This window comes from Trachemys scripta, chromosome 7 (assembly GCF_013100865.1).
Source record: "Trachemys scripta elegans isolate TJP31775 chromosome 7, CAS_Tse_1.0, whole genome shotgun sequence".
Lineage (NCBI taxonomy): Eukaryota > Metazoa > Chordata > Testudines > Emydidae > Trachemys > Trachemys scripta.
This window is the reverse complement of record NC_048304.1, coordinates 27,644,418-27,667,921: the sequence shown is the minus strand read 5'-3', so window position 1 is coordinate 27,667,921 and position 23,504 is coordinate 27,644,418. Positions and strand designations below refer to the sequence as shown.

The 23,504-nt window shown below is 38.5% G+C and overlaps 1 protein-coding gene across 1 annotated transcript in view; it reads left to right on the top strand.

The window, feature by feature from the left end:
* The window catches only part of CACNA1D (calcium voltage-gated channel subunit alpha1 D), a gene marked incomplete in the record, with an annotated part of 323,715 nt that overhangs the window by 291,143 nt on the left and 9,068 nt on the right, over nucleotides 1–23,504 (top strand). The window contains 5 exon segments of the mRNA XM_034775831.1: nucleotides 12,850–12,966; nucleotides 14,101–14,468; nucleotides 14,908–14,934; nucleotides 15,911–16,060; nucleotides 18,407–18,570. Of these exon segments, the coding sequence (XP_034631722.1) occupies nucleotides 12,850–12,966; nucleotides 14,101–14,468; nucleotides 14,908–14,934; nucleotides 15,911–16,060; nucleotides 18,407–18,570 (826 nt within the window).

Sequence of the window (23,504 nt, the reverse complement as noted above, 5' to 3'; positions counted from 1 at the left end):
AAGTTCTCAGGGAAGTTTGTTCTGTGGTTTTAAGGAGGGAGGCTCTTACTGCTCAGTGTTAAACATTTGAGTATGTGATTAAAGAAGAGTGGAAGCACCTGTGAGAGGCAGAAGGCTAGACAGGCAGTCAGTATATAAAACAGAATAGAAAACACAGGGTTCTTTGTTTCTTATCTGGGTTCTCCAGTGAGTTACACTGCTACATACTAATTTATTTTTTTTTTTAAAGAGGCAGATAAGTAGGAGCGTAGAAGTATCTCCAAGAAGCAGCTCTGGGCTATCATTCCAGCATACTGTTGATCTACAGCCATTTAAGAATAGAGTAGTGATTGAAGTAGTATGGCACTGCATAAAGGCCCAGCAGTTGTGTTTCACCTAGGAGGCAAACATTTATTAAATACTAAGCCCTTATTAGCCATTTTATTTAACTTTTATGCTCGCATAGCACCTTTCAGCTGAGGATTTTCACAGTGCTTTATAATTAATGAAGTATCCATAAGGCAGGTAAATAGTGCAGCAGAGCTTAAGTAACTTGCCCAGAGTCATTCAGCAAGTCAATGTCAGAGCTTGGAAATAGAAATCAGGCCTCATGATTCCTAATTCTGACCCATGTAATCACTAGACAATCCTCCCTCCCACCTGTCAATCATGCCAAAGACAATCATTGAGAAGAATCATTTTCAAATATGTCACTCTATTGAGGACTAATGGTCTAATTGCAAAATCCTCAGGTAACATCCAGATGGGAGCACCATCACCTCCCATCCGTGCAGAAGAAATATGTGCAATAAATACTCTTATCCTACCCCTGACATCTGTAATTGTCTATTGAGGCAATCGTGGGTGTGTACAAAGTAAGTTAATGGTTGAGGACCTGCTTTTTTAGGAGTCCCATAACTCCGTACAAACACCATACCTTCCAGTCTGGCTATATCTGCCCTCGGTAGCAGAAGGGGGAGGAAACAACACACCAGCAGGCCCTAAAACCAACAATGTGATTAGAAGGCGAGGTAAATCATGCCCTGATTTTCCCTTTTCCTTCAGTCTAGCATTCTGACAAATCATAAGGCCAGTCATGTCTACTGCAGCTTCTTTATCTTAGCTGGTAAGCTTGCCATTTCATGGTGGTTATCTGTTCTAAGTGACAGGCTGTCTTCCAGCATTTAATAGGACAACGTAGCAGCTAGGAACTTAAGAGTCTCAGTATCCCACTTGATTTGCAGGAAAGTTAAAAGATTTTTCCATGACTGCCCCTCTTCCTTGCTTTCCATACTCTTTCTGGATCTCTGTTCCCCTTTTTAAAAGTAAGAGGCAGTTAAGCTTGGTACACTCCTGGAAAAAAAATGGAAAAGGTAAAATTTTTCCAGGTAAGGCTTCTTTCTGCAGCATCAGCTGTTTGCCTTCATATGACCCCAGGTGACTGCTATTCAGTTCAAGGGAAAAAGGATGCAATTCACTGAGCTCAGGGCCCTCCTGTTAGATTTTCTATCCGTGCATATGTTAGTCATTTAACCCTGTGCAGAGAAGTGTTCATCAAGAAGTCAAATTGTTGTTTGGTCAGATGAAGATCTCTAAAGAATAATGCCATTTTTGAATGGACATGAAGCACTGTAGAAAAACTCAGATAAACTCAGGGAATAAAGCAAAGACTTTTTTTTGTTGTTCTCTCTCTGAGAAAGACATCAGACTTCTCTGGTGGTAGATGTGTTATCCAAAGACTAATGGAACTTTTATTTATTTTAGCATGTTCCCCACTGCCTCTGACTATATATGGCTCAGCAAATGAAAATAGAAGAGGTTGGTTCATGAGCATCAAAATTGTCTCTCAGACTTTGGTATTTTGAATGGTGGGTGGGGCTGTCAGTGTGCCAGCTGATCAGATTTTTAAGCAAGATTTACTGAAGCAGGCCTAATACCCCACTTGGTCCGGTCCAGTCCAGTCTATACACTTGACAGTATAGTTACAGAGAGAAATATTCTGTTAAACCAGATCATGGCATACATCTTTTCATGTTTAATAACTGGAATAAGAGAAAACACACAAACCACAGAAAACGCTTGAGATTGCTACATGAGAACCTACACCTGTAGGGCTGTGTGGTGGTAGCTCCTGAACTTCAAGTGACAACTTGATGCTGTGGAATAAGATTATAGAGAACTCTGTCATCTAATCCTCATGTATAAAGAGCTGTGAATCTGATTTTAAGACTAGACAGATTAGGAAATCTCTAAGCTGGAATCTGAATTTGGAATCTAAATCTCCATTTCAGCCCATAGAAGATATATTTCTTATCTATGAAACTGCATTTGCTGTTGTCATAATTTTAAGCAAAGAAGATTACAAAGACCAGTACATTATTGGTAAAAAATTAACTGTATGCCTTTCACTAGGACAAGGAAGTATTAAGAATCTGACTGGCATTTAGCCCAGTCATTCATTGATCTCAAGAAACAGAGTATCTATCATCTACTCCAAGTTATTGGGGGTACGGGGTGGGGAACAACAACCACCTAGGCTTTTTCTTATCCTTAAAGAATGTTGTTTTGGGTTTTAATACAAAATAATCACAATATGTGAATATCAGCTTCACATCTAAGGCTGATTCCATAGTTTGAAGAACCTTGAACCTAGTTTATATGATAGTTCTAATATCTTCTGAATGAATGAACAAGTTAAGATGTATTAACCTTGCTTCCCTAAATACGACACAACTGTTACATCATTGTGTCCTTTGTAGTTAGAGGAACAATACTAAGTTCTCAAGGCTGAGAACAAGTACTAACCTGCTATCTGAAAAGTTTTTATAACTGGTGGAGAATATCCTCTTTTCTCCAAGTCTTTTCCTTTTCTTTTTTATTCTTGAATTATATTGCCAAGAACTTAAAAACAAAAAACTCGCCACCCCTTAAAAATGCAAAATGTGGGTGCCCCAGCTGCTATGCAACATGTAAATAACAAACACCAGTCCTGGGGATGTAGTGTTCACACTGCTGACATCAATGATGCTAGTGCATAAACAGGGCAGTGGACTACAAAAGATTGGGTTCTACTGCCCTAAATTCACAGCAGAACTGTATGTTTGCCAAATACAGATAAAGGGAGTAGGTACGCTTCTTATTACAAGGATCTAAAGGGGTATTATCAAGTAGGAAGAGTAACCCGCCATCACCTCATCACCAAAATGAAAATACTGTTTTATAAGCAGTTGTATATCTATTAATTCTCCTATCACTTTGGCGAATGTGTATTTAATCAGTAGCACTTCCTGTGCACTGGTCTTAGGCTGCCGAGGCTGGCAGTTTGGACTCGTCAAAAGATATCTTCAGTGTTACTGAGAATCAAATAGAATGTTGTTTAAAAAGAAAGGCAGGGTGTCCATATAATTCTGTGGCCCCCTGAAGCCAAGTATTGCAGAAAGAAAATTGTCACACCTTGATCCTAATCAATAATAGTTCATTTTTTAACAGAACAATAAATATGATAAATGGTTTGAAAGAATTTTTCCATTAATTTAAACATGTAACTGAAAGTACTAACAGAACTTAATGAAAATTAAAAAACCTGTTTCTATTTTTTTTTTTAAAGTGTGTCTGTCTCACATTCCTGCTCTGTCCTTTAGCCAGCAAGGAATGCTTTTCTCTGTAGGCCTGCCACGCCCAGCCATGTTCCTTGACAGCGAGTGTGTCTCAGCTGTGCCTTCACTGGGTACGGCCTACTTCTTTCACATTCATCCGCTTGCTTGCAGGTGTGATCTCACATGAGTTGAGGAGTCTGTGCCACTGTCTGAATCAGTCTGTTGTTTTAAAAAGTTCCTAGTCTTAGGAATGATTTAGGAAAGTGCCTTTGCATTCACCGCTATGGGAGGGAAGGCTACTGCTACACTCAGAGGGATAGGGCAGTGACCAGGGTATCAAAGATCACAACAGCCCCTGACATAAAGTAAAGCAGTGGAAACATTTTTCATCATGAAGTCATGGGGAGATTTGCATAGGAAGAGGTGTGAGAATCTGACCCTTTGACTGAACTCCTCTTCTGGGTGTAATGAGTCTGGACCTAGTGAATGGAAAATGATGTTAGTGAATGGAAAATGATGGGAAAGGTGCTTTTAGTTGTTTTGCACTCTCTGGGCTTCATGGGGTATGAATCTTACCATATCAGGAATTGAGGGAGAAAAGCCTTCTGCAGAGTTGGATTTAAGAAATGCTGAGGGAGGAAGAGACAAGTTCTCAGGGAGCTCAGTTTGAGGCATGGTTTGCTGGCTCCTTAACTCCAAGAAATGGGTAGGCAGGAGCTCCTGCTCCCTTTTTCTCCACATGTGAAAAACTTCTGGGAACTCTGTCTCCAGGAAAAGGGCTATGTCTGCGTGCACTTTTGAACACTAATGAGCCTGGCAGTTGTTGGATGGAACATTTAGTGGGGAGGGAGGTCAGCTTGCTCTCTGGTCAGATTCTGGAGCAAAGGTCTCCTCTCCTGCATACCCTGCTGTGTCAGTGAAGACTTCTGGTTTTTACATTTTATCGGCAGACTTCTATTGGTCTATTAGAATATTTTTCTTTATCTGTCATAAAAACAGCCTTTTTTGCAACATGCAGTGTCCTAGACTTTGAATTTATTTATAATAGAAGCAGGACAATTTGACGAGCTCAAACCTGCCATCAGCTTGTCATGTCTTGTTCATAGTCCCTAAAAGTTGCTTCAGGATTGAGCCAGCCATTAGCACTGTCACAATCTGAATGAACTCTGCAGACCCAAGATATTCAGCTTGCAGTCAAAAAAGAATGTAACAAATTGTAGCGTGGCTCAGCTCCTTTTCCAGTTTACACTGTGTGTATGCGTTTATTCTCTGATGTTATAAAAACTAAGAAATAAATGAGACCAAAAAAATCTCTTAATTGATTTGCTTACAATGAAATTTTGTACTGATTAAACGACTCCCTTACCATTTTCTGACAGTATCCTTCACGCTCAAATTTACCCAGATAAACAACAAATGGTTTATATTGAAGTTGCACAAAACATGTTTGTGACAGTTTGGGAGCTGCAGGACAGTTAGTCTTAACTATCTTTCTGTAATAATGGAAATTTGTATTGAGCCTAACACGAGTAACGGTACTCGTAAAATAATGTTTAGTAGAGCGTAAATAATTGTAATTATTTATATCTGATACTGGGAGTTGGATTCATTCATTCATTACACTTTTGTCAGAGAAGGTAATTATTATAGATATACACATTTAAGTGTGTGTATGCATATATGTATATGTTGGTATGTAAGAAAATATAATCTATGTGTATTATACAACATATAACATTGATCTGACAAGGATTTAATCTCAGGGACATCTTTCAGATTTAACTAACTATGCTACTTTGTATAAAAATTGTCTAGACACTATCAAATATTATGGTAAATTAAGAAAAAGCCCTAGTGGGCAACAGCTGAAGGGTTAATACGCTGCTCAGCTTCAGTTTAATTGGGCTGCCATGTTCATATTGTGTTCACAGTAAGGCTTAGCTGGAGAGAGCCTGGATTTGACAGAGAGCACCGAGCCTTTGTATAGTTACAGTGCAGTACACTGAGCTGGAGGGTTTCAAATAAGATGGGCCCTGTGAAGACAAATAGATCTGGGGAATCAAGACTTGACTACTATGTCTCTTATGTTAACTGCTATAGCGTAGGTCCATTCAGTTTTGTTGTTTTTGTTTTTTCGTGCATGATTTATATTCTTGTTTGAATTGTTCTGGTATTGAATTTTGTTTAGTACTGACTTAGCTTAAGGATCAGTGTAGGTTTCCAAGTTTGTTTTTTTCCAAGTTGTGTTTTTTTTTTCTCATTTGCTTTCCTGTAAAACATGCAGGTTTGTGAAAATTCATGTCTGAGCTAAAAATAGATTATTCATAGTTCATGTGAACAGTTGCATAATTATCTTTGTTCTTACAGTGTTTTGAGGGTCTTAAGATCTAGTAATTTACAATTAATATTTGTAATATATTTCAGATATATTTTTACTTAGGTAGAGATGTATCCAAACCTCTAGTATTCTATTAAAATCTGAGCTGCAAAACTTAAAGGCATTTTAATACTTTATAATGCCTCTATAAAATATATCTTCAAAGGGAGTGGGGAGTGTGTATGTTTTATATTTTAAATGAATAAAAATTTTACGACGACAAGTGTTTTGAATTAAAGGGTTATGAATGCAATTTGAAAATAGGCTTAAATTATGTCTTTTTAAAAAGATAACTAGATTGCATTATAGCTCAAATATAAAGTTTACTAACTTTATAGAGTGAAGATTTGTATTTGTTTTTAGTTGAAAGAATATACGTTCTTAGGGAATAAGTATAAAGATTGTACAATTTACACAAATTATTGAAAGCAGTGTATGCGTTGTAGAACAGTGAAAGTTGTTTAAATATGGGTAGTTTTCAAGAAATTTCATTGGCTCTGGATTTTTATAGCTATATTGTCGTCTTTATATGCAACATATTTAGATAGAATATGTAAAGCATTCGTTTTAAATGCATTAACAAGTACGTGATGTTGAACCTTCACTTATTTATCTCTGAACTTGGGTGAAAGAACTATGAGTAGGATTTGTTAAAAGAATTCTTTTTAATTTAAGCGACTCATTGATTTCAGTTTTATGATGCATGGTGCTTACGGGTTTTGGGTTTTTTTAGTATCTTTTTAAGCCTGCCTTTGTTTTCCTATTAATGACCAGCCCACATTAATATATTTGTTGGTTATATGACAATTTTTTCCATTGAGGGGTTTCCTGAGGTTAGATCTTTCAGCATTCGAAAGAACACATGCTGTTTCATCTTAGTATCTTTTCAAAGAGAGGGTATCATTAGTTGTCTTTTGAGATGTTGTTTATCACACAGCACTGGTGTATTAATGACTTATGCTGTCTTGAAAAAATTGTAGGTGCTATTATGCCTCATAAAGCACAGCTGCACTGAATTATCATGTCAATTTGAAGTCATAATTTTGTGCACTCCTGAAAAACCTATTGAAGAGGCATCCTTGATTTTATTATGTGATTATGTCATTCATCACACAGTATGTATGTCATTGATTTGCTAACAGTCAAGCAGATCAATCTAGCAAGTTTTACTCATGCCCACTGGGACTACTCATGTGAGAAAATGTTGCAGGATTAAATTTAGGGCAGAAATCATCTGAATAAATTCCTTTATTTTTTGTAACTTTACAGCATAACTGCTAAATAAAGGTGAGACAATTATTGCCATTTGAAATACAATAACATGGATATCTACCTTCCCCAAAAATTCAGAACAACACATGCTGTCCTGTGTCACAGAACAGCATGAATAATTCAGTGATGCAATTTGATTACTTAATTATAACATGTTATCCCTGTAGAGACATGGTGGCAAGTGTCTAAAACTCTGTTGCACGTGTTTTATAATCACTTTTTAACAATTGTTTTGTCCTGCGGTATATGCAACAACCAAAATATTAAACATATGTGTTGGAAGCGTATAGCTTACTAAAAGACATCAGTAACTGTAGTATAAATATTAGAACATTCCATAGAATGGTTTTTTTTTTTTCAAGCTACAGCGATCTCTGGTATAACAGTTTTGTATATAGTCAATGTTAATATTTACACTGTATTTTAAAGATAAGTTGACCAATACAGCCAAAGAACTTTGTATTCTTAAATACCCTAACATTTTTAACCTAGAAAAATCATGTAGCTGATGTCACTTAGAGTTGTTTAAGTCAGGAAGATTTACAGATTGAATGAGATTACTTGGATGTCAAACTGATATAAATGAGAGCAGACTTAGCCCCAGCTCTTTTGAAATAACTAGTACGGTACTATGGTTTAAAATGTGTGTTTTGTAAAATACTACAGTACTTCCATTAACATTTATAGTCAATTGGAAAACCTGAGGACCAGATCCTGCCTTACATTAAGGCCAGTTTTGCTATTGGTGGGCCACAAAGTTAACCTAAAGCTTCCCTAAAGGGGATTTCCCCTGACATCGGAGAACCCTCAAGGGGTGTAACCTGGCATGGGGGGTGGAGACATAGCAAGGGTTGGAAGGTGTGGGACCCCTCCCGGCATCCAGACCCCTCTGCTGAGCCCCAATCACCTTCACCTGGAAGCCCCTGCAGAGGCCCATTGCTCCTGCACCTGGAACTCTCCCCCCCCCCATGAGCTTCGTGCATCCAGTGCATCCAGATCCCCCCACACCTAGACCCCCCACTGAGCTGCCTGCAACCAGATTGTCCCACACAGAATCCCCTCACCCCACACCTGGATCCGCCACACTGAGCTACTACACACTTGGATCCTGCCTGGTTGAGCCTGCCTGTTTCACACCTGGTGTGCCTGGCACAGAGAGGCAGGGCCCCACGGTGGTTATGGGGCAGGCCCCGACCTTGTGCTTTGTCAGGTTTGGGTGCAGCCTCACTGCTAAGTCCATGTCCCAGGGGTGAGGGGGCTGCAGGGTGATCTCCCACCTTTGTGCAGCCAGTGGTCTGTGCTCCCCACTGCCATGCTGGAGCCTCTGCATTTATTTATTGACAAATAAAACTTGCAGAAATTTTTAAAATATTGTGTGCAGAATTTTTAATTTTTTGGCGCAGAATGCCCTCAGGAGTAATTGTGTGAGCATCCCCCAGACAGGGAACACACATACTCCAAAGGTGCCATCAAATATGTGCCCAGATTCTGTTTGTGAAGAGCCCCATGCCCAGCCTCCTATTTCTTTTATCAGAGGGAATGATCTTGAGGCTAAATGTAGCAGGCGTTGCTGGGTTAGATAATGGATGGCGGATAGCAAATGGTCCTCACTTCTGGGCTCTTTCAGCATGCCCCACTATGACCCTCTACACTTCCTGTCACAGACAGTGACATCTCCATGAGGCTACAAGGGGATGCTCCTAAGGTGTCCTACTTCCTCCCTGATATCCGTTTCACATTTCACTCACTGTCCTTTATGCTGTTTTAAAATTATATTTGTAAGAAAAACACAGGAAACACAGAAAAATGAGAATATTTTGGAATGCCAAACATAAAATTGATGGTAGCTCACTTCTATGGCAAGAATGAGTTGGAATGGACAACCCAACTTGGAAATGTGTATCAGAAGATCACTTCTTGCCTATAAGTTAATAGCAAAATACATTTGGTTCAGAGAGCTTTGAGGTTGATTGTTCTGATTTATTTAAGGTACGAATCAAATTGTTTAGCTCATGCTCTGGTTCTGCATGAATTGCATTATTGTGGCAGAAGGCAGTGGTTATACTACAGTGGACAATTGTGGCAATTTCTGCTCTGTTACAGCAATGCAACTTCAATGTGGTTATACTGGTTTAACTAAGGGCAGAATGTTGCATATTACTTTCAGTGAGAGCCAAGTATGGGTATCTGATGGCATAATTTGGCCTGTGGCATCCAGTACTTTCCCATTACTACTGAGATTATTTTATCCAAAATATTCCTTTTGATCCCTCGGGATAAAGTGGGACAATAAATGTGAATAGTCAATTTGATGATGAGCAATTGGGCAGAATTAACTAAGTTGTGGTAGAGGTGGCTTTCGGAGAAAACAAAACAAAATGGAGGAATTTGCAAACTGCAGGGAGTAACTGGACTCCAGCCCACAGGTGTAACCCATGCTTACACACTGTGGCTTTCTGTCCCTCTCAAGTGGCTGGTCTACATAGATGTTTATGTCTGCTGCTGCATTTGAACTAATAGACCTGGTTCTTTTAACTCAGGCAGAAGAAGCTCACCAGTTGTCCCGGGGTTGATCCCCCATTGCCAATGAGTGATTTGGGGCATCATATTAGATGTGTTTATATGGAAATGATTATTGCTGGAGAAAGAGAAGGTCAAATGATAAATACCGGTTATTGGGTCTTGACCAAGGATTAAGGAATTAAGGAAGGAAGTGGAAAATGTAATTGAAAGTACACCTCTACCTCGATATAACGCTGTCCTCTGGAGCCAAAAAATCTTACCACATTATAGGTGAAACCGCATTATATCGAACTTGCTTTGATCCACCGGAGTGCGCAGTCCTGCCCCCCCAGAGCACTGCTTTACCACGTTATATCCGAATTCGTGTTATATCGGGTCACGTTATATTGAGGTAGCAGTGTATCTGGGATTATAGGATACCATTATTATTTGCATGGATATTATTTTTGCTTGACTGCTGTACTTTTTGATAGCCATATATGTGCAGGGTCCTTCCAAAATTTGGCCCAGAGGTCTTAAATCCTGTTCCTTAATTGCCAGGCCTGAAATACTGCATTTCCATTGCTGGTGGGTGTAGGGAAAACTCTGCACCTCACTGGGCACTGTGATACATAGTTCCATGGTGTCTTTACACAGTTTACTATGGAGGAGGCAGAAATATGGTCAAGTTAGGGATGTGAAAGGGAACAGTGAAGTCATACACAGCAGAGATCCATTGGCCCCAAAGGGGGACGCATCTGTTGTTCTCACTCATACTAAATATTAAAACCAACAGTACAAGTTATGGTCTGGCCATGTGGGTGCCTCCGTCAAAGCTTGTGGTTTGAGGAAGAAAGATTCTATCCTTTGTAATACCTGATTAGTCCTTCTCTTAGTTTAGACATTATTTTACCTCCACATGTTTACCCATAGTTTTTCTCTTTTACTTATCATATCCTCATGGTACCAGGAGTTAGCTAATAGTTTGTAAGATTTTTTGAGGTGAAATAGGTTTTTAAGTAGAAGTTATTATTATTATAATTTATTTTTAAGTTGGCATCTTAGTCCAATCATTCTATGTCCCTTTCACCATCTGTTCTTCCATAGTATCAGAGGCCACCTCTCCACATTATGGTTTATCTTCTATCTATTGAGCCTCTGGAAAATACAAAGAAGCTACATCCTTCAGTATTGCTATTTGTACAGCATTAAATATATGACTGCATTGATTATTATTACCTGAGTGTAGGGTTCTGTTCTGTTCCCTAGCTCAAATTCATTTTAAACTCATTTCTGCAGTGTAGTGAGATATACTGAGAAGGTATACAAGGTAGAGTGGGGAATAGAAGCAAGAGGAAAGTGAAATGGTGGAGTGAATTTTGACCTATCCTGTTCTTGCCAGGTTGATTTTTATGGAAAATATTGTTCCACTAAATAAAATGATTCAACACCAAAAAGAGAATGTTTCATAGAACAAAAAGAAGAGTGAGATATAAATAGCAGTGATCAAAATGCAGCTCTGAGATACATAATAAAATTCTAACAGATTCATGTACCAATATTGGTCTACATTGCCTTGACACTTGTAGGTCAAACACGTCTTCTCCCAGCTGTTCCAACTTTTGAAAGACATGTACATTTATCCTTATTCTTTCCAGCTGTATTAAACTGTACACAGTAGAACATCAATGATATCTACTAATGGCCTGGAGAGATTAGTGAATTGCTGACTCTTCTATTTTGAAAATTGTTCATTAATTATTTATGGTACTTCACTGTATTGTTCGATATATGATGTATTTTCAAAAAGGTGTTATGTCTTAGTGATACAAGACCTCATTAGAGCCCTTGGCTATTCAACTACTCCAAGAAGTTGTGAGACAGCGTGATGGTTTTGTGTGTATTATATTGTGCATTAACCCAGACTGTGAAATAATTTTTAAGAAAAACTTGTCCAGGGATGACATGGATCTCAAATATGGTTGTCCAGGAAGAAAATATAGTTGCTTCAATTTTTTTAGCCAACATAATTAGCCACATGCATTCTTCCAAAAGAGAAAATTGAGAGGAACCTGAAATGGAATTTAGTAAAGTAATGGACTAAGCAGGAAAATCATTCATTTTTTCTGCAGTTTGGTGGCATCTAGAAAGAAATTGAGATGAGGAAGCCACTGTTTCCTTTTCAACTTCAGATCCCAGCAATCAGAATTCTTAAATCAGGTTCTTGGTATTGCCCTCTGGACAATAAATAATCGCATTTTACCTGCACAGACTGCATTTTGGTTATTTTAGTTGGCCAGACGATGATATTTTCCTTGCACATACCAGCAAAGTCTTGATTAGCACAATTTTACTGTAGTTTATTAAATAGAAAAAAGCACTCCTAAAAATCTTGTTAAAAGGCCTGTCTGTACAAAGGCATTGCTTTCTTGGCATGGAGTACAATATCTGCTTATTGTGTGGCATGTAGGTCCACTTCTTCTTTGGTTTTTAACATTTTTTATGAAAGGAGTTTGCCACTGCAAGACCCGGACACCATACTGGTTTAACTTCATCGGCATTTGAATCTGACCTTCCTCTCTCTTCCTCAGTCTCTTTCAGATCTTCTCTAATCCTGTTACTGTTATCTCCTTGTGCTTCCTGAAGGGAAGGCAAGGCTGCAAACAACTTTTGGGGCATGTCGTCCTTTGGAATGAAATGCTTTTCTTATTGAAATACCTTTTATTAAGAGCTTGTTGATTTTTTCATATGTATTGGTGCTCTGCAGCAGAGTGGATATTATGCCCATGAATAATGCACTGAGGGACTGATTGAATGCTCACTGTAGTCCATGGGAGTCTCTCCAGTTACTTCAATGGGCTTTGGGTTGGGACCCATACCAGGGTAAAGAGGAAATATACTGGACTCGTTGGGGTTAGGTTGGTGTAAGCATGGCGCTAATGACAGCAGACAAAGGCTATATAGGTTTAGTTCTGTAAAGTAGCACCTAGTAATTACATTTATAGCAAGATTTATAGACTTTACCCTGACAAATGGACTATCCTTTTAAAACAAGTTACCTGTTTGTGATTTAATTATGATAAACTATATTCCTAATGTATTATGATATTTTCATTGATTTAGGCAGGACTAAGAACTCTTCATGACATTGGCCCTGAAATTCGTCGAGCTATATCCTGTGACTTGCAAGATGATGAACCTGAAGAAAATAATCATGAGGAAGAGGAAGATATATATAAAGTAATTACTCAGAAAGTACCCACATGGCAGAACATTTCATTATGTGTTTTTATATTTCTACAAGGAACTCATCAGAGCACTTGGACTGCATCTACCAGAATATTTTAAAAGATGATGCAAATATATTAACAAAAAACAATATTAACAAAAGGACACATTCCATCTCCTTCAGAATTTAGCTGAAATATTTTTCCTATAGTCACCCCACTCAGGAAAAGTCATGAGAAAATAAATGAGTCTTAAGCTATGCCCAAAAAGTCAACAATATAATGTTCTCTTAGTCCAATGGGGGAGCAAATTCCAGCATGAAAGGCCATGCACTTATACACCTTACCCCAGAAGTTCAAATCAAGCACTGGAAGTGAAAGTACTTCAACTGATCTCAGCTGTTACAATGGTAGATAGGGAAAGAGGCAGGGCTGCCCGGGGGGGGGCAAATGGGGCAATTTTCCCCGGGCCCACAGGGGCCCCCACAAGAATATAGTATTCTATAATATTGCAACTTTTTTTATGGAAGGGGCCCCCAAAATTGCTTTGCCCCAGGCCCCTGAATCCTCTGGGTGGTCCTGGGAAGAGGTGGATTCTTATGTAGCCAGATTCCAGACTAAGACAGCATAGTTTAAAATCAGCACCTTGAATTGCACATAAAAGCCAATTGGAAGACTTGGGATAATAAGTATAAAATACTGACTACTGTGGCAGACACTTGTAATTAAGGGGGAATCTACTTTCTACATTAGATGCTCCTTCTGCGTTGTCTTCAGGACACCCATGGAGAGCATGCTACAGCTGTCTACTCTAGGAGGTACTAAAAGTAATAAAAGTGGTGAGTTCCATATCCAAGAAACAAGGTCAAAGGTAGAGCTAGTCAAATAGTTAAAAAGCAGGTTTGTGAAAGTTTCTTCAGAAAGGAATGCCAGGTTCTGTTTATTATTTGTGGGGTCACGTTATTAATTTCTCATTAATATTTGGAAGGCTGTCATGTATTTGTTTAAATATATGCAAATTCAAAAATGTTCACAAATTTTAGCACAAGTGTTTATTCATGCAAAAGTGCATTCAAGAAGTGCATTTATTAATGATTAACCCATTTAAAAATTTTCAAACATCCTTTTTTTTTTTTTTTTTAAACAGAGGAATGGTGCCCTGTTTGGAAACCATATAAATCATGTTAGCAGTGATAGGAGAGATTCGTTTCAACAAATCAATACCACACACCGTCCCCTGCATGTCCAACGGCCTTCAATTCCATCTGCAAGTGATACTGAGAAAAATATGTACCACCAGGCCTCAAATTCTGTATTCCATAACCATCATAATCACAACTCAATAGGAAAGCATGTTCCAAACTCAACAAATGCCAATCTCAATAATGCCAATATGTCCAAAGTTGCTAATGGAAGGCACCCAAACATTGGAAATCATGAACATAGGTCCGAAAATGGATACCATTCATACTCCAGAGCTGATCGTGACAGGCATAGAAGATCAAACAGTAAGAGGTAAACTTTATGATATGTTTGTGTTCAGTAAATAAACATCCTACAGCATGTGCAATTGTTTAGAATGGTGTAGTGCTACTCCAAAACTCATACTGTACTACTTAAAACAAATAGCTCTTGATATATTAGGTGATAAGGATGGTGTTAGAGGTAGTAGTTGCTTTCATTTTTCTTTTCTATTGTATTGACAAATGAAACATGATTTAACATATAACTAATTTCTTACCCATATAGAAAAATATATTTAACACAATAGCCCATGTAATCTAGGAGTGTATTGTCTCAAAGTGTTAAAATACTGGGTTTTTTTTAAACAAATCCATTGGACAGTCACAGTATAGAACGAGTATAGTCACCATTAATAGTTAGTGAATTTCTGAAAATTATTTTAATTGATTAAAAAAATTTGTCTCCACATTTTTATGGCTTTCCTGGATAGAACACGCTATTATGAAACGTACATTAGGTAAGTGCATATTGTTGAAGACGTATGTTTACATCATGAGACAACATAAACGCTCCCAATGCTCTTACAATGGAAAAACAATAATAAAGTAGCCAGCGTTAGCTGGATATAAACAGAATAACTAAAGTATGGAATGAAAAGATATAAAATGACTACAAATTTGTGATCATTTTATTGGACTAATTTCGCCCCATGTCTATATGGTAAGTGACCAGCACGGACTGATAAAGTTCAAGACTAGTAGAGAACTTGATCCTGCATTATTAAAATCAATGGCAATGACTTTAGTGGGCACAGGCGCATGCCCAAAGGGTAGTTCCTGTTTAAAAAATGTCAAGTTTAATCCTACTTCACTTAGACTGGAGGAGATAAAAACTTTGCAATGTTAAAGGGATTATTGCAAGAATTATTTAATGATGGCTAATGATATTTATGGGCAAGAAAAAGAACCTATTTAGTGTTTGTCAGAGTTGCTTGCATCATGAATGTTAGAGGTCAGATAGAGGGCAGCTCCTGAAAAGTATTTCCTAATCTAGTAGTTTTATGTTTAGAATTTGCATAGCTGTTTTCACACTTTGCTTTGGAAGACTTCACCAAGTGCTCTTATATTTTTGCTCAGTGTCAAATTTTAGGTATTTGAGAAACTTTTTCAAACATATACTGGAGACTTCCAGCTTGAAAGACTGATTTTAAATGTGCTTGACATTTCTAATTACTCAGTGTAACTACAGAAGCATAGTAAATCTACTGTACTTCTATTAACACTTTAAAACAGAAAAGCAAAGACAGAATACCCATGTACCCATCTGTAGTCTAATGGAAGTTACTGTAAAGCATCAATCCAGCTACGAGAGAACTTGTATGCCTGCCTTTATTTATTTATTTATTTTTTAAAGCTATGTTAAAAGTGCAGGTTTAAATAATACCGTTATGGATAAAGTATAGTGAATCCCAAACCACTGTGTACCAATTGTAGGTCAGACTCTGGTGATGGGCATCTACCAACTATTTGCCGTGAAGATCATGAAGTTCGGGATTACTGCAATGATGATCATTATATGGGAGAGCAGGAATATTTTAGCGGAGAAGAGTATTATGAAGAAGACTATATGTTATCAGGGAGCAGGTGAGATTATTAGTCTTAACTACAGAAAATGTCAATAAATTATGTACATACACCTAGTGTTACATTAAACACACTTTGTACCTTAAAAATATCACTATTCCTTTCTTAGGGAAATAGAACAGTGAATGAGAATGCAAAATATACTCAAGCACATCTCATGTTGGGGTATGAAATGAGACCCCAGCAAATCCCTAATACATAATTCCAGAGCAGTGACGAAGGAATTTAGTTCATTTGGACTGTGAGAAACTCTACAGTCCAAAATCAAAGAAGCCCCTACATTTACTGGGGAAAATTTGAATACTGCTTGAGATAAATGAAGATTTAAGGCCTGCACCTGCTCCCAACGAAGTATATGACATAACTCCTGTTAACTTCAATGGCAGCCGGATCAGTCTCAGTTGGGGAAGCTTTTAATGATGGTTCATTTGATTCCATAATCTCAGCAGAAGAAAGGATGATAATGAGACAGAATAAACTATATGATGGACCCTATATAGTATAACATGATCAAATAAAGTACAAGCACAACCTCCCTTTAACAATTCTAATCGCATCACCTTTTTCCATGTACCTGGAACAACCAGTTGATACTGTGATACCTGCCCTGGCCTTTGGGCACCACTGCATTATAAATATTTAGAATTACACATTTGTTTCACCCAAGTCACATCTTTCAGAAGAATTTCATGGACTGAATTTGCAGAATTGCTGAATTTGTATTTATTACACATTCATAACCCTGAGTGAAATTCCAATTTACATTCATCTGAGTCCACACCCTTTCCTTTTTCTCCCTGCCCCTTACTCTAATTCCTGAGGTCCAGTTTCCTCCCCAATTTCTCCCCATTTTTGGACTTGTTTGGATTTTCCCCAGACAAAATTTCCATTTGAAACTCATTTCTTACTGTTTTAATATTTCTGTGCTGCAGCATCCTTAGAAGGCCTGTTCTAACAACTTTCTTTTTGACCCAGTGTCGACCATTCCTGTGACTTTCACATTCAACGGTTTAACTTCTTTTATTGCTGTTACTTGCCCAGATTTAATCAACAACTGTGTATGTATTCCATGTAGATCCAAGCTTTCCCCCTTCAGCTTGGATTCATACAGTTCCCTGAACTGGGCGAGGGGCAGTCATTAGGTAACTAGTATGCCCTCTCCTGACTTTCCTTACATTTAGAACAATCTGTCTTTTCATGGTCTGTCATTTTACTGTGCTAACATTTCATGGAATAGGTCTCCAACTTTTTTGGCAACAGTCAATGTTCTCTGTTTTACAAACTGCTTGTAACCTTTTTTCAAACATGTCAAATGTTTCATACATCCCGTTAGAAACCCCTGTCTCATCATGAATTATACACAGATTTGTACTTGCAGGACTAAAGGTAGATTGTTTCCACCTTCCTTACAAAAGGCTACTATCATCTCTCCTAAGTTGCTATCTAGAAAGATTCCAGTGGCTCAACCAATTCCACAGCCTCACAGAAGTCTCCTCAGCCTCCATGTGTTGGTTTTAATTTGCAAGGGCAGGCCCAGTACAACATCACTAGATGAATCCATTGCCTGCTTGTCCTAGATGCACATGTGCATATTCACATGTGCCAAACATAACAATCTTCTCTACTCCTAGTTCAGGTGGAGTCTCCACCTTCTTTTTTCTCCATGCCCTATCTGCACTCCAGACAACTCAGACTGGCAGCTGGCGCCAAATTGAATTGCTCCATCCAAATTAGCAAACAAGCACCTCCTCCACTTTCATTTCATTTACCCATCCACTCATTTTGGATATAATATTAATCAGAGTCAAATAAACCTCTTTTGAGATTTTTCCTTCAGAGAGGAGGCCTTTGTAATACTCAAGCAGCAACAGTCTGAACTCTTTGCGCTGAGCTCTGCAGATTACCCTGAAATCATAAGGAAAGGTGTGGGCGGGGGGGTGGGGGGGGGGGGGTGAGGATAGAGTTTTGTTATTTTTAACCACACGATAGTATTGAGGGCTTGAGTTGTAATCTTCTGTGATAATAGTAACATTGATATCAAGGATTACATCTACGTGTTTTTTTACCAAGCATAATATTACTTAATAAAACCAATAAACTATGAAAGTTAATGTGTGACTTATTCTAAACAGACCAGAGTATGCCCATTTTCTCATAAGCAGTGCACAATCAGAAACAAATATGTAAATAATGAGTCATGTTTTTCCGAATGTTTTGTTTAGTTCTCATGCTGCGGCAAGAATCCGTGTAAGAACAATGCCTGGAGTCCTTTGGGCTGGTAAATGAAAAGATTAATGATCAGTTCATTGAAACTTCCCTTATTAACAATATGTTTCTTTAATTCAGGCATACGTATGACTATCACAACAGATATCACTGCAATGACTTAGATTTTGAGCGGCCAAAAGGTTACCATCACCCACATGGGTTTTTTGAGGAAGATGATTCACAGATCTGTTATGATTCAAAAAGATCTCCTAGGAGACGGTTGCTACCTCCAACACCTACATGTGAGTACAGTAAGAAAGTCTGTTTAAGTGCCTCAAATTTTTATCAGTGAATACAGTGTTCAGTTTTACATAGAAGCTTGGATGAAAAAAGAGAATATTCCTGTGGACCTTGACATCACCCTCACCATCACTCCTTGTGATTTTTGAGAGTAAACCCCCGATTAGTACATATATTTACCAACTTTGCAGACAACAGATGCAAATGTCTATCTTGAGGTGCAGCCCACAGAATCTAAAGATCCCAGCATATAACTGCATGTGTCTCTCTCATTCTCCCTTGCTTCCCTCATCCTTTTGTTGTTTCTTAAACATGATGTGATGGTCCTGCATTTTCTCTGCTTATAAAACTATAGCTAATATAGAAAACATTGCAAATGAACAAAGACCCTGGTATCCGTTTACTTTATGAGGTTAGTGGAAAATGGTCAGATAGGATGCAGCACAGGTTTGCCCTACATTGAGCTTGGATCAGGAAGTTTTTTTTCTTTGCGCCCCTAAGGGAAACAAAGGTTTATTCATGTTCACAGGTTTATGATGTTGGTATAAATCAAACAGAACTATTGTCACTCCAGTGACTCACCCGCTGGCACTTTCCATGACTCTTTCAAACCAGAAACACCACCTGCTAATAGTATTATAGCTCTTATTTGTTTTGGGGGTTTGTTTTGTTTTTCAGCTGAAAGCAACACCAGCTTTTCCATTTGTTTTTAATTTGGAAAAGGTGTTTTCTCAGTTACGGGCATCTGCACCTGTATCTCCGCTCAGTGGGGAAGGGCACCCACGCTCAGGCCTCCACCTCCCTAGTCATTGCCTTTCTTGGGTGGAGACACATCTCCCTCCCTTCTCAGTGGGATATCTCCATGCTGAACAGTTCCCTGCCTTCACTATGTATTTCTCAGCAAAGGCAGTCTGCCTAAACAGACTTGCTTGCTTTCTCTTCAGAGATGGATAACAGAGTGATTGCTAGAGATATGTTACCATGCAGTACTTCCTCTGCAAGTCTACAGAGAAAGCATATTAAAAACAATAAAAGAACTTGATTGTATTCTAATAATTTTACCAGGCATCATCCCAACCTAGGGGTTAGGGGTATGGAACCACTGCCATATGAGGAGAGATTAATAAGACTGGGACTTTTCAACTTGGAAAAGAGACGACTAAGGGGGGATATGATTGAGGTTTATAAAATCATGACTGGTGTGGAGAAAGTAAATAAGGAAGTATTATTTACTCCTTATAACACACAAACTCGGGATCACCAAATGAAATGAATAGGCAGCAGGTTTAAAACAAACAAAAGGAAGTATTTCTTCACACAACGCACAGTCAACCTCTGGAACTCTTTGCCAGAGGATGTTGTGAAGGCCAAGACTATAACAGGGTTCCAAAAGAAATAGATAAATTCACGGAGGATAGGTCCATCAATGGCTATTAGCCAGGATGGACAGGGATGGTGTTCCTAGCCTCTGTTTGTTAGAAGCTGGGAATGGGTGACAGGGAATGGATCACTTGATGATTACCTGTTCTGTTCATTCCCTCTGGGGCACATGGAATTGGCCACTGTCGGAAGACAGGATACTAGGCTAGATGGATCTTTGGTGTGACCCACTATGGCCGTTCTTATATTCCTATATAATTTCAAATTGAATACAGCTAAAGTGGATTAATGGAGTTTTTTCCCCCAGTACTTTTGGGGGGTAGTATTGCCCTTTCAATGGGATTTTTTCAAATCCTATTAAAATATCTGGGTATTATTCGTCATCAAGATCTCTTATTTGAAATTCAGGCCAGATGCTCCATTTATTATCTCAAAAACATTACTAGAATTTAGTCTGTTTTTTCTCATGTGTGCAGAATGGTCATTTCTACTTTAGTTTCTATGTTGAAGTAGTGTGGTGTATTGCTACATAGACCAGACAATAAAACACTCTGTAGACTTCAAGTTTCACAGAATGCTGCCAGCACGTTTCTGACGTGTACTCCTATTTTTCAGTGACTTTGTCCACTGCTCAAATCTTTACTTTGGCTTCCAACTAATTTTTGCATTACATCAAACATTGCTCCTCTCATCCTCCAAATCCCAGTGTAGTCCTGATTTATGTACAAGTCCAGCATAGATAGATTAGCAATGCCAATCTTCTGGTGCATCTTAGAGATATGCAAAGTACTTGGATCTTGATCTTTGAACTGTGATACTTCATGGGTATGAACCATTTTTTCCTTGTTTGGTTTGAGAAGCAAATAGTAACTCTGTTTTTAATGCTAGACATAAAACATATTTGATTTCTATTGCTTATTTGCTTCAGTGGGGAAGGGTCACTAAAATGCCCTGGGACTCATTATGTAAGAAATGCCAAATAAGCGGGGCTGGCTCCAGGGTTTTTGTCGCCCCAAGCAGCCAAAAAAAAAAAAAAAAAAAGCCGCGATCGTGATCTGCGGCACTTTGGCAGCAACTCTACCGCCGCCGCTTCAGTCTTCGGCAATTCAGCGGCTGGTCCTTCGCTCCGAGAGGGAGTGAGGGAACCGCCACCAAAGAGCCGGACATACCGCCCCTCTCTGTTGGCTGCCCCAAGCCCCTGCTTGCTGGGCTGGTGCCTGGAGCCGGCCCTGAAAATAAGAGCAGTTTTGATTCGTAAAATGTGAAAATGCATAAACACCCCAAATTTGATAAGATTCAGAAGTGTGTCAAGAATCAGTTTTCGTTTGGGAGGGAAGTGTAATGGGGTCACTGCCACCCTCCCCAGGGTAGGGTCACCGGCTCTTTAAAGATAAAGCAGAAAACCATAATGAAAAGCAACAAATACATAAGCAGTTTTTGCAATAAGTTCTCTAATAATGCTATCTATGCAGGACTCTCACTTCTGAGCTTCATTAGCTTTTGCCTTTTGGACCTGTGGTGGTAGTGAGATAAAGCACAAAATCCCTATAGGTCATCACACTGGAGAGTATAAATGTTGCTCTCCAAATATTCCCATGATTTCCTTCAAATGAGTGAGAAGTGAAGCTCCCAGAAAGTTACGAGCCTTCTGCTAAAGGCATCAAGAAAACACCAACTTAGAAAGGGACTCCTCCTCTGTCCTTCGGGGAAGCAGGCTCTTATATAGCTTTTCACCAGTCCCTCCGATAACAAAGATACTGGAAAATCTCAGGCTCTTCCCCTCGGCCCAGTTAAGGAGGTTGCCTCTACATGGTTCAGATGAGAGTAGAATATATATACCCGGCTGTACATATAAGTGAGAAAGAAACCTTGAGCTAAAAAGTTCTCTATGGTTTCTTCTCTTCAGGAGAGGTGGAGTGGGAGATTTCTCTGTGGTAACAGCTTGTCAGCCCCATTTAGCTTTTTCTGATTAAAATGTTGGTGGGCTAAAGTCCTCCCAGTCAGACGCTATTAATCTGATTAAGTCTTTAAAGAAGATTTACCAGTAAAAGACTGTTCCATCTGATATTCTTACCAGAAAAGACAGTTAGGGCCTTATTTTGTTCTAAGTTGCATCAAAGTAATGCAGGGGTAACCCAGTGAAGTCAACTGACTTAAACCAGTGCATTTTAGCACTTTAATACCCCAGCAGGGTTTAAAAGAAGGAAGATCAAACTAATTCATTTTAATTAATGTGAAGGATACATTCATGTGTACATTCAAAAACTTATATGTTACATTGGAGAATTTCTATTAGCATCCAAATATGATCCAAGTTAATGTAACACACTGTGCCTGGTTGAGTATTGCAATTTGTTAGTAGATTGAGTTCTGGGAGCACTGAGATTTGGGGCGGTACAGCAAAGATCAGGCCATAAGGCACAAATCCTCTAAGGTATTTAACCACCTAACTGTCTTTGAAGTCAATATATTTGAGGATCTGGATTTAAGTGCTTATTTCTTCAAATTTTTGTACTTTTCAAAGAGATGCAAAGAATGGTTTTAAAGTATTGGTCTAAAGTTCCTTGCCATGGCTTTCCATGGACAGATTGCTACCTCCCAGGTTTTTCACCATGAAATCCACATATGATGGAATTTACCAGGATTATGGGAGTTGAAGTTGGACAAATTCAGACTGGAAATAAGAGTGTATATCATAAACAAATTAGGGTAATTAACTATTGGAATAGTTTATCAAGGGTCACAGCTGATTCTCCATCACTGGAAATTTTAAAATCAAGAGTGGATGTTTCTAAAAGATCTGCTCTAGGAATAATATTTGGGAAGTTCTGTGGCCTGTTTTATACAGGAGGTCAGACTAGATGATTACAATTGTCTTTTTTGGCCTTCAAATATGTTTTTTCTAATAGCATGGAATGGCTTCTTACTAGGGCTGTCAAGCGATTAAAAAAATTAATCGTGATTAATTGTGCGATTAAAAAAATTAATTGCGCAATTAATCACACAGTTAAACAGTAATAGAATACCATTTATTTAAATATTTTTGGATGTTTTCTACAGTTTCAAATATATTGATTTCAATTACAACACAGACTACAAAGTGTACAGTGCTCACTTTATATTTATTTTTGATTACAAGTATTTACACTGTAAAAAAAACCAAAAGAAATAGTATTTTTCAATTCACCTAATACAAGTACATGCTGATGACTGGTTCTGCTCGATAACGATCCAAAGCAGAGCTGACCGACGCATGTTCATTTTCATCATCAGAATCAGATGCCACCAGCAGAAGGTTGATTTTCTGTTTTGGTGGTTCAGATTTTGTAGTTTCCGTATCTGAGTGTTGCTCTTTTAAGTCTTCTGAAAGCATACTCCACACCTCGTTCCTCTCAGATTTTGGATGGCACTTCAGATTCTTAAACCTTGGGTTGAGTGCTGTAGCTATTTTTAGAAATCTCACATTGGTACCTTCTTTGCATTTTCTCATATCTGCAGTGAAAGTGTTCTTAAAATGAACATGTTCTGGGTCATCATCCGAGACTGCTATAACATG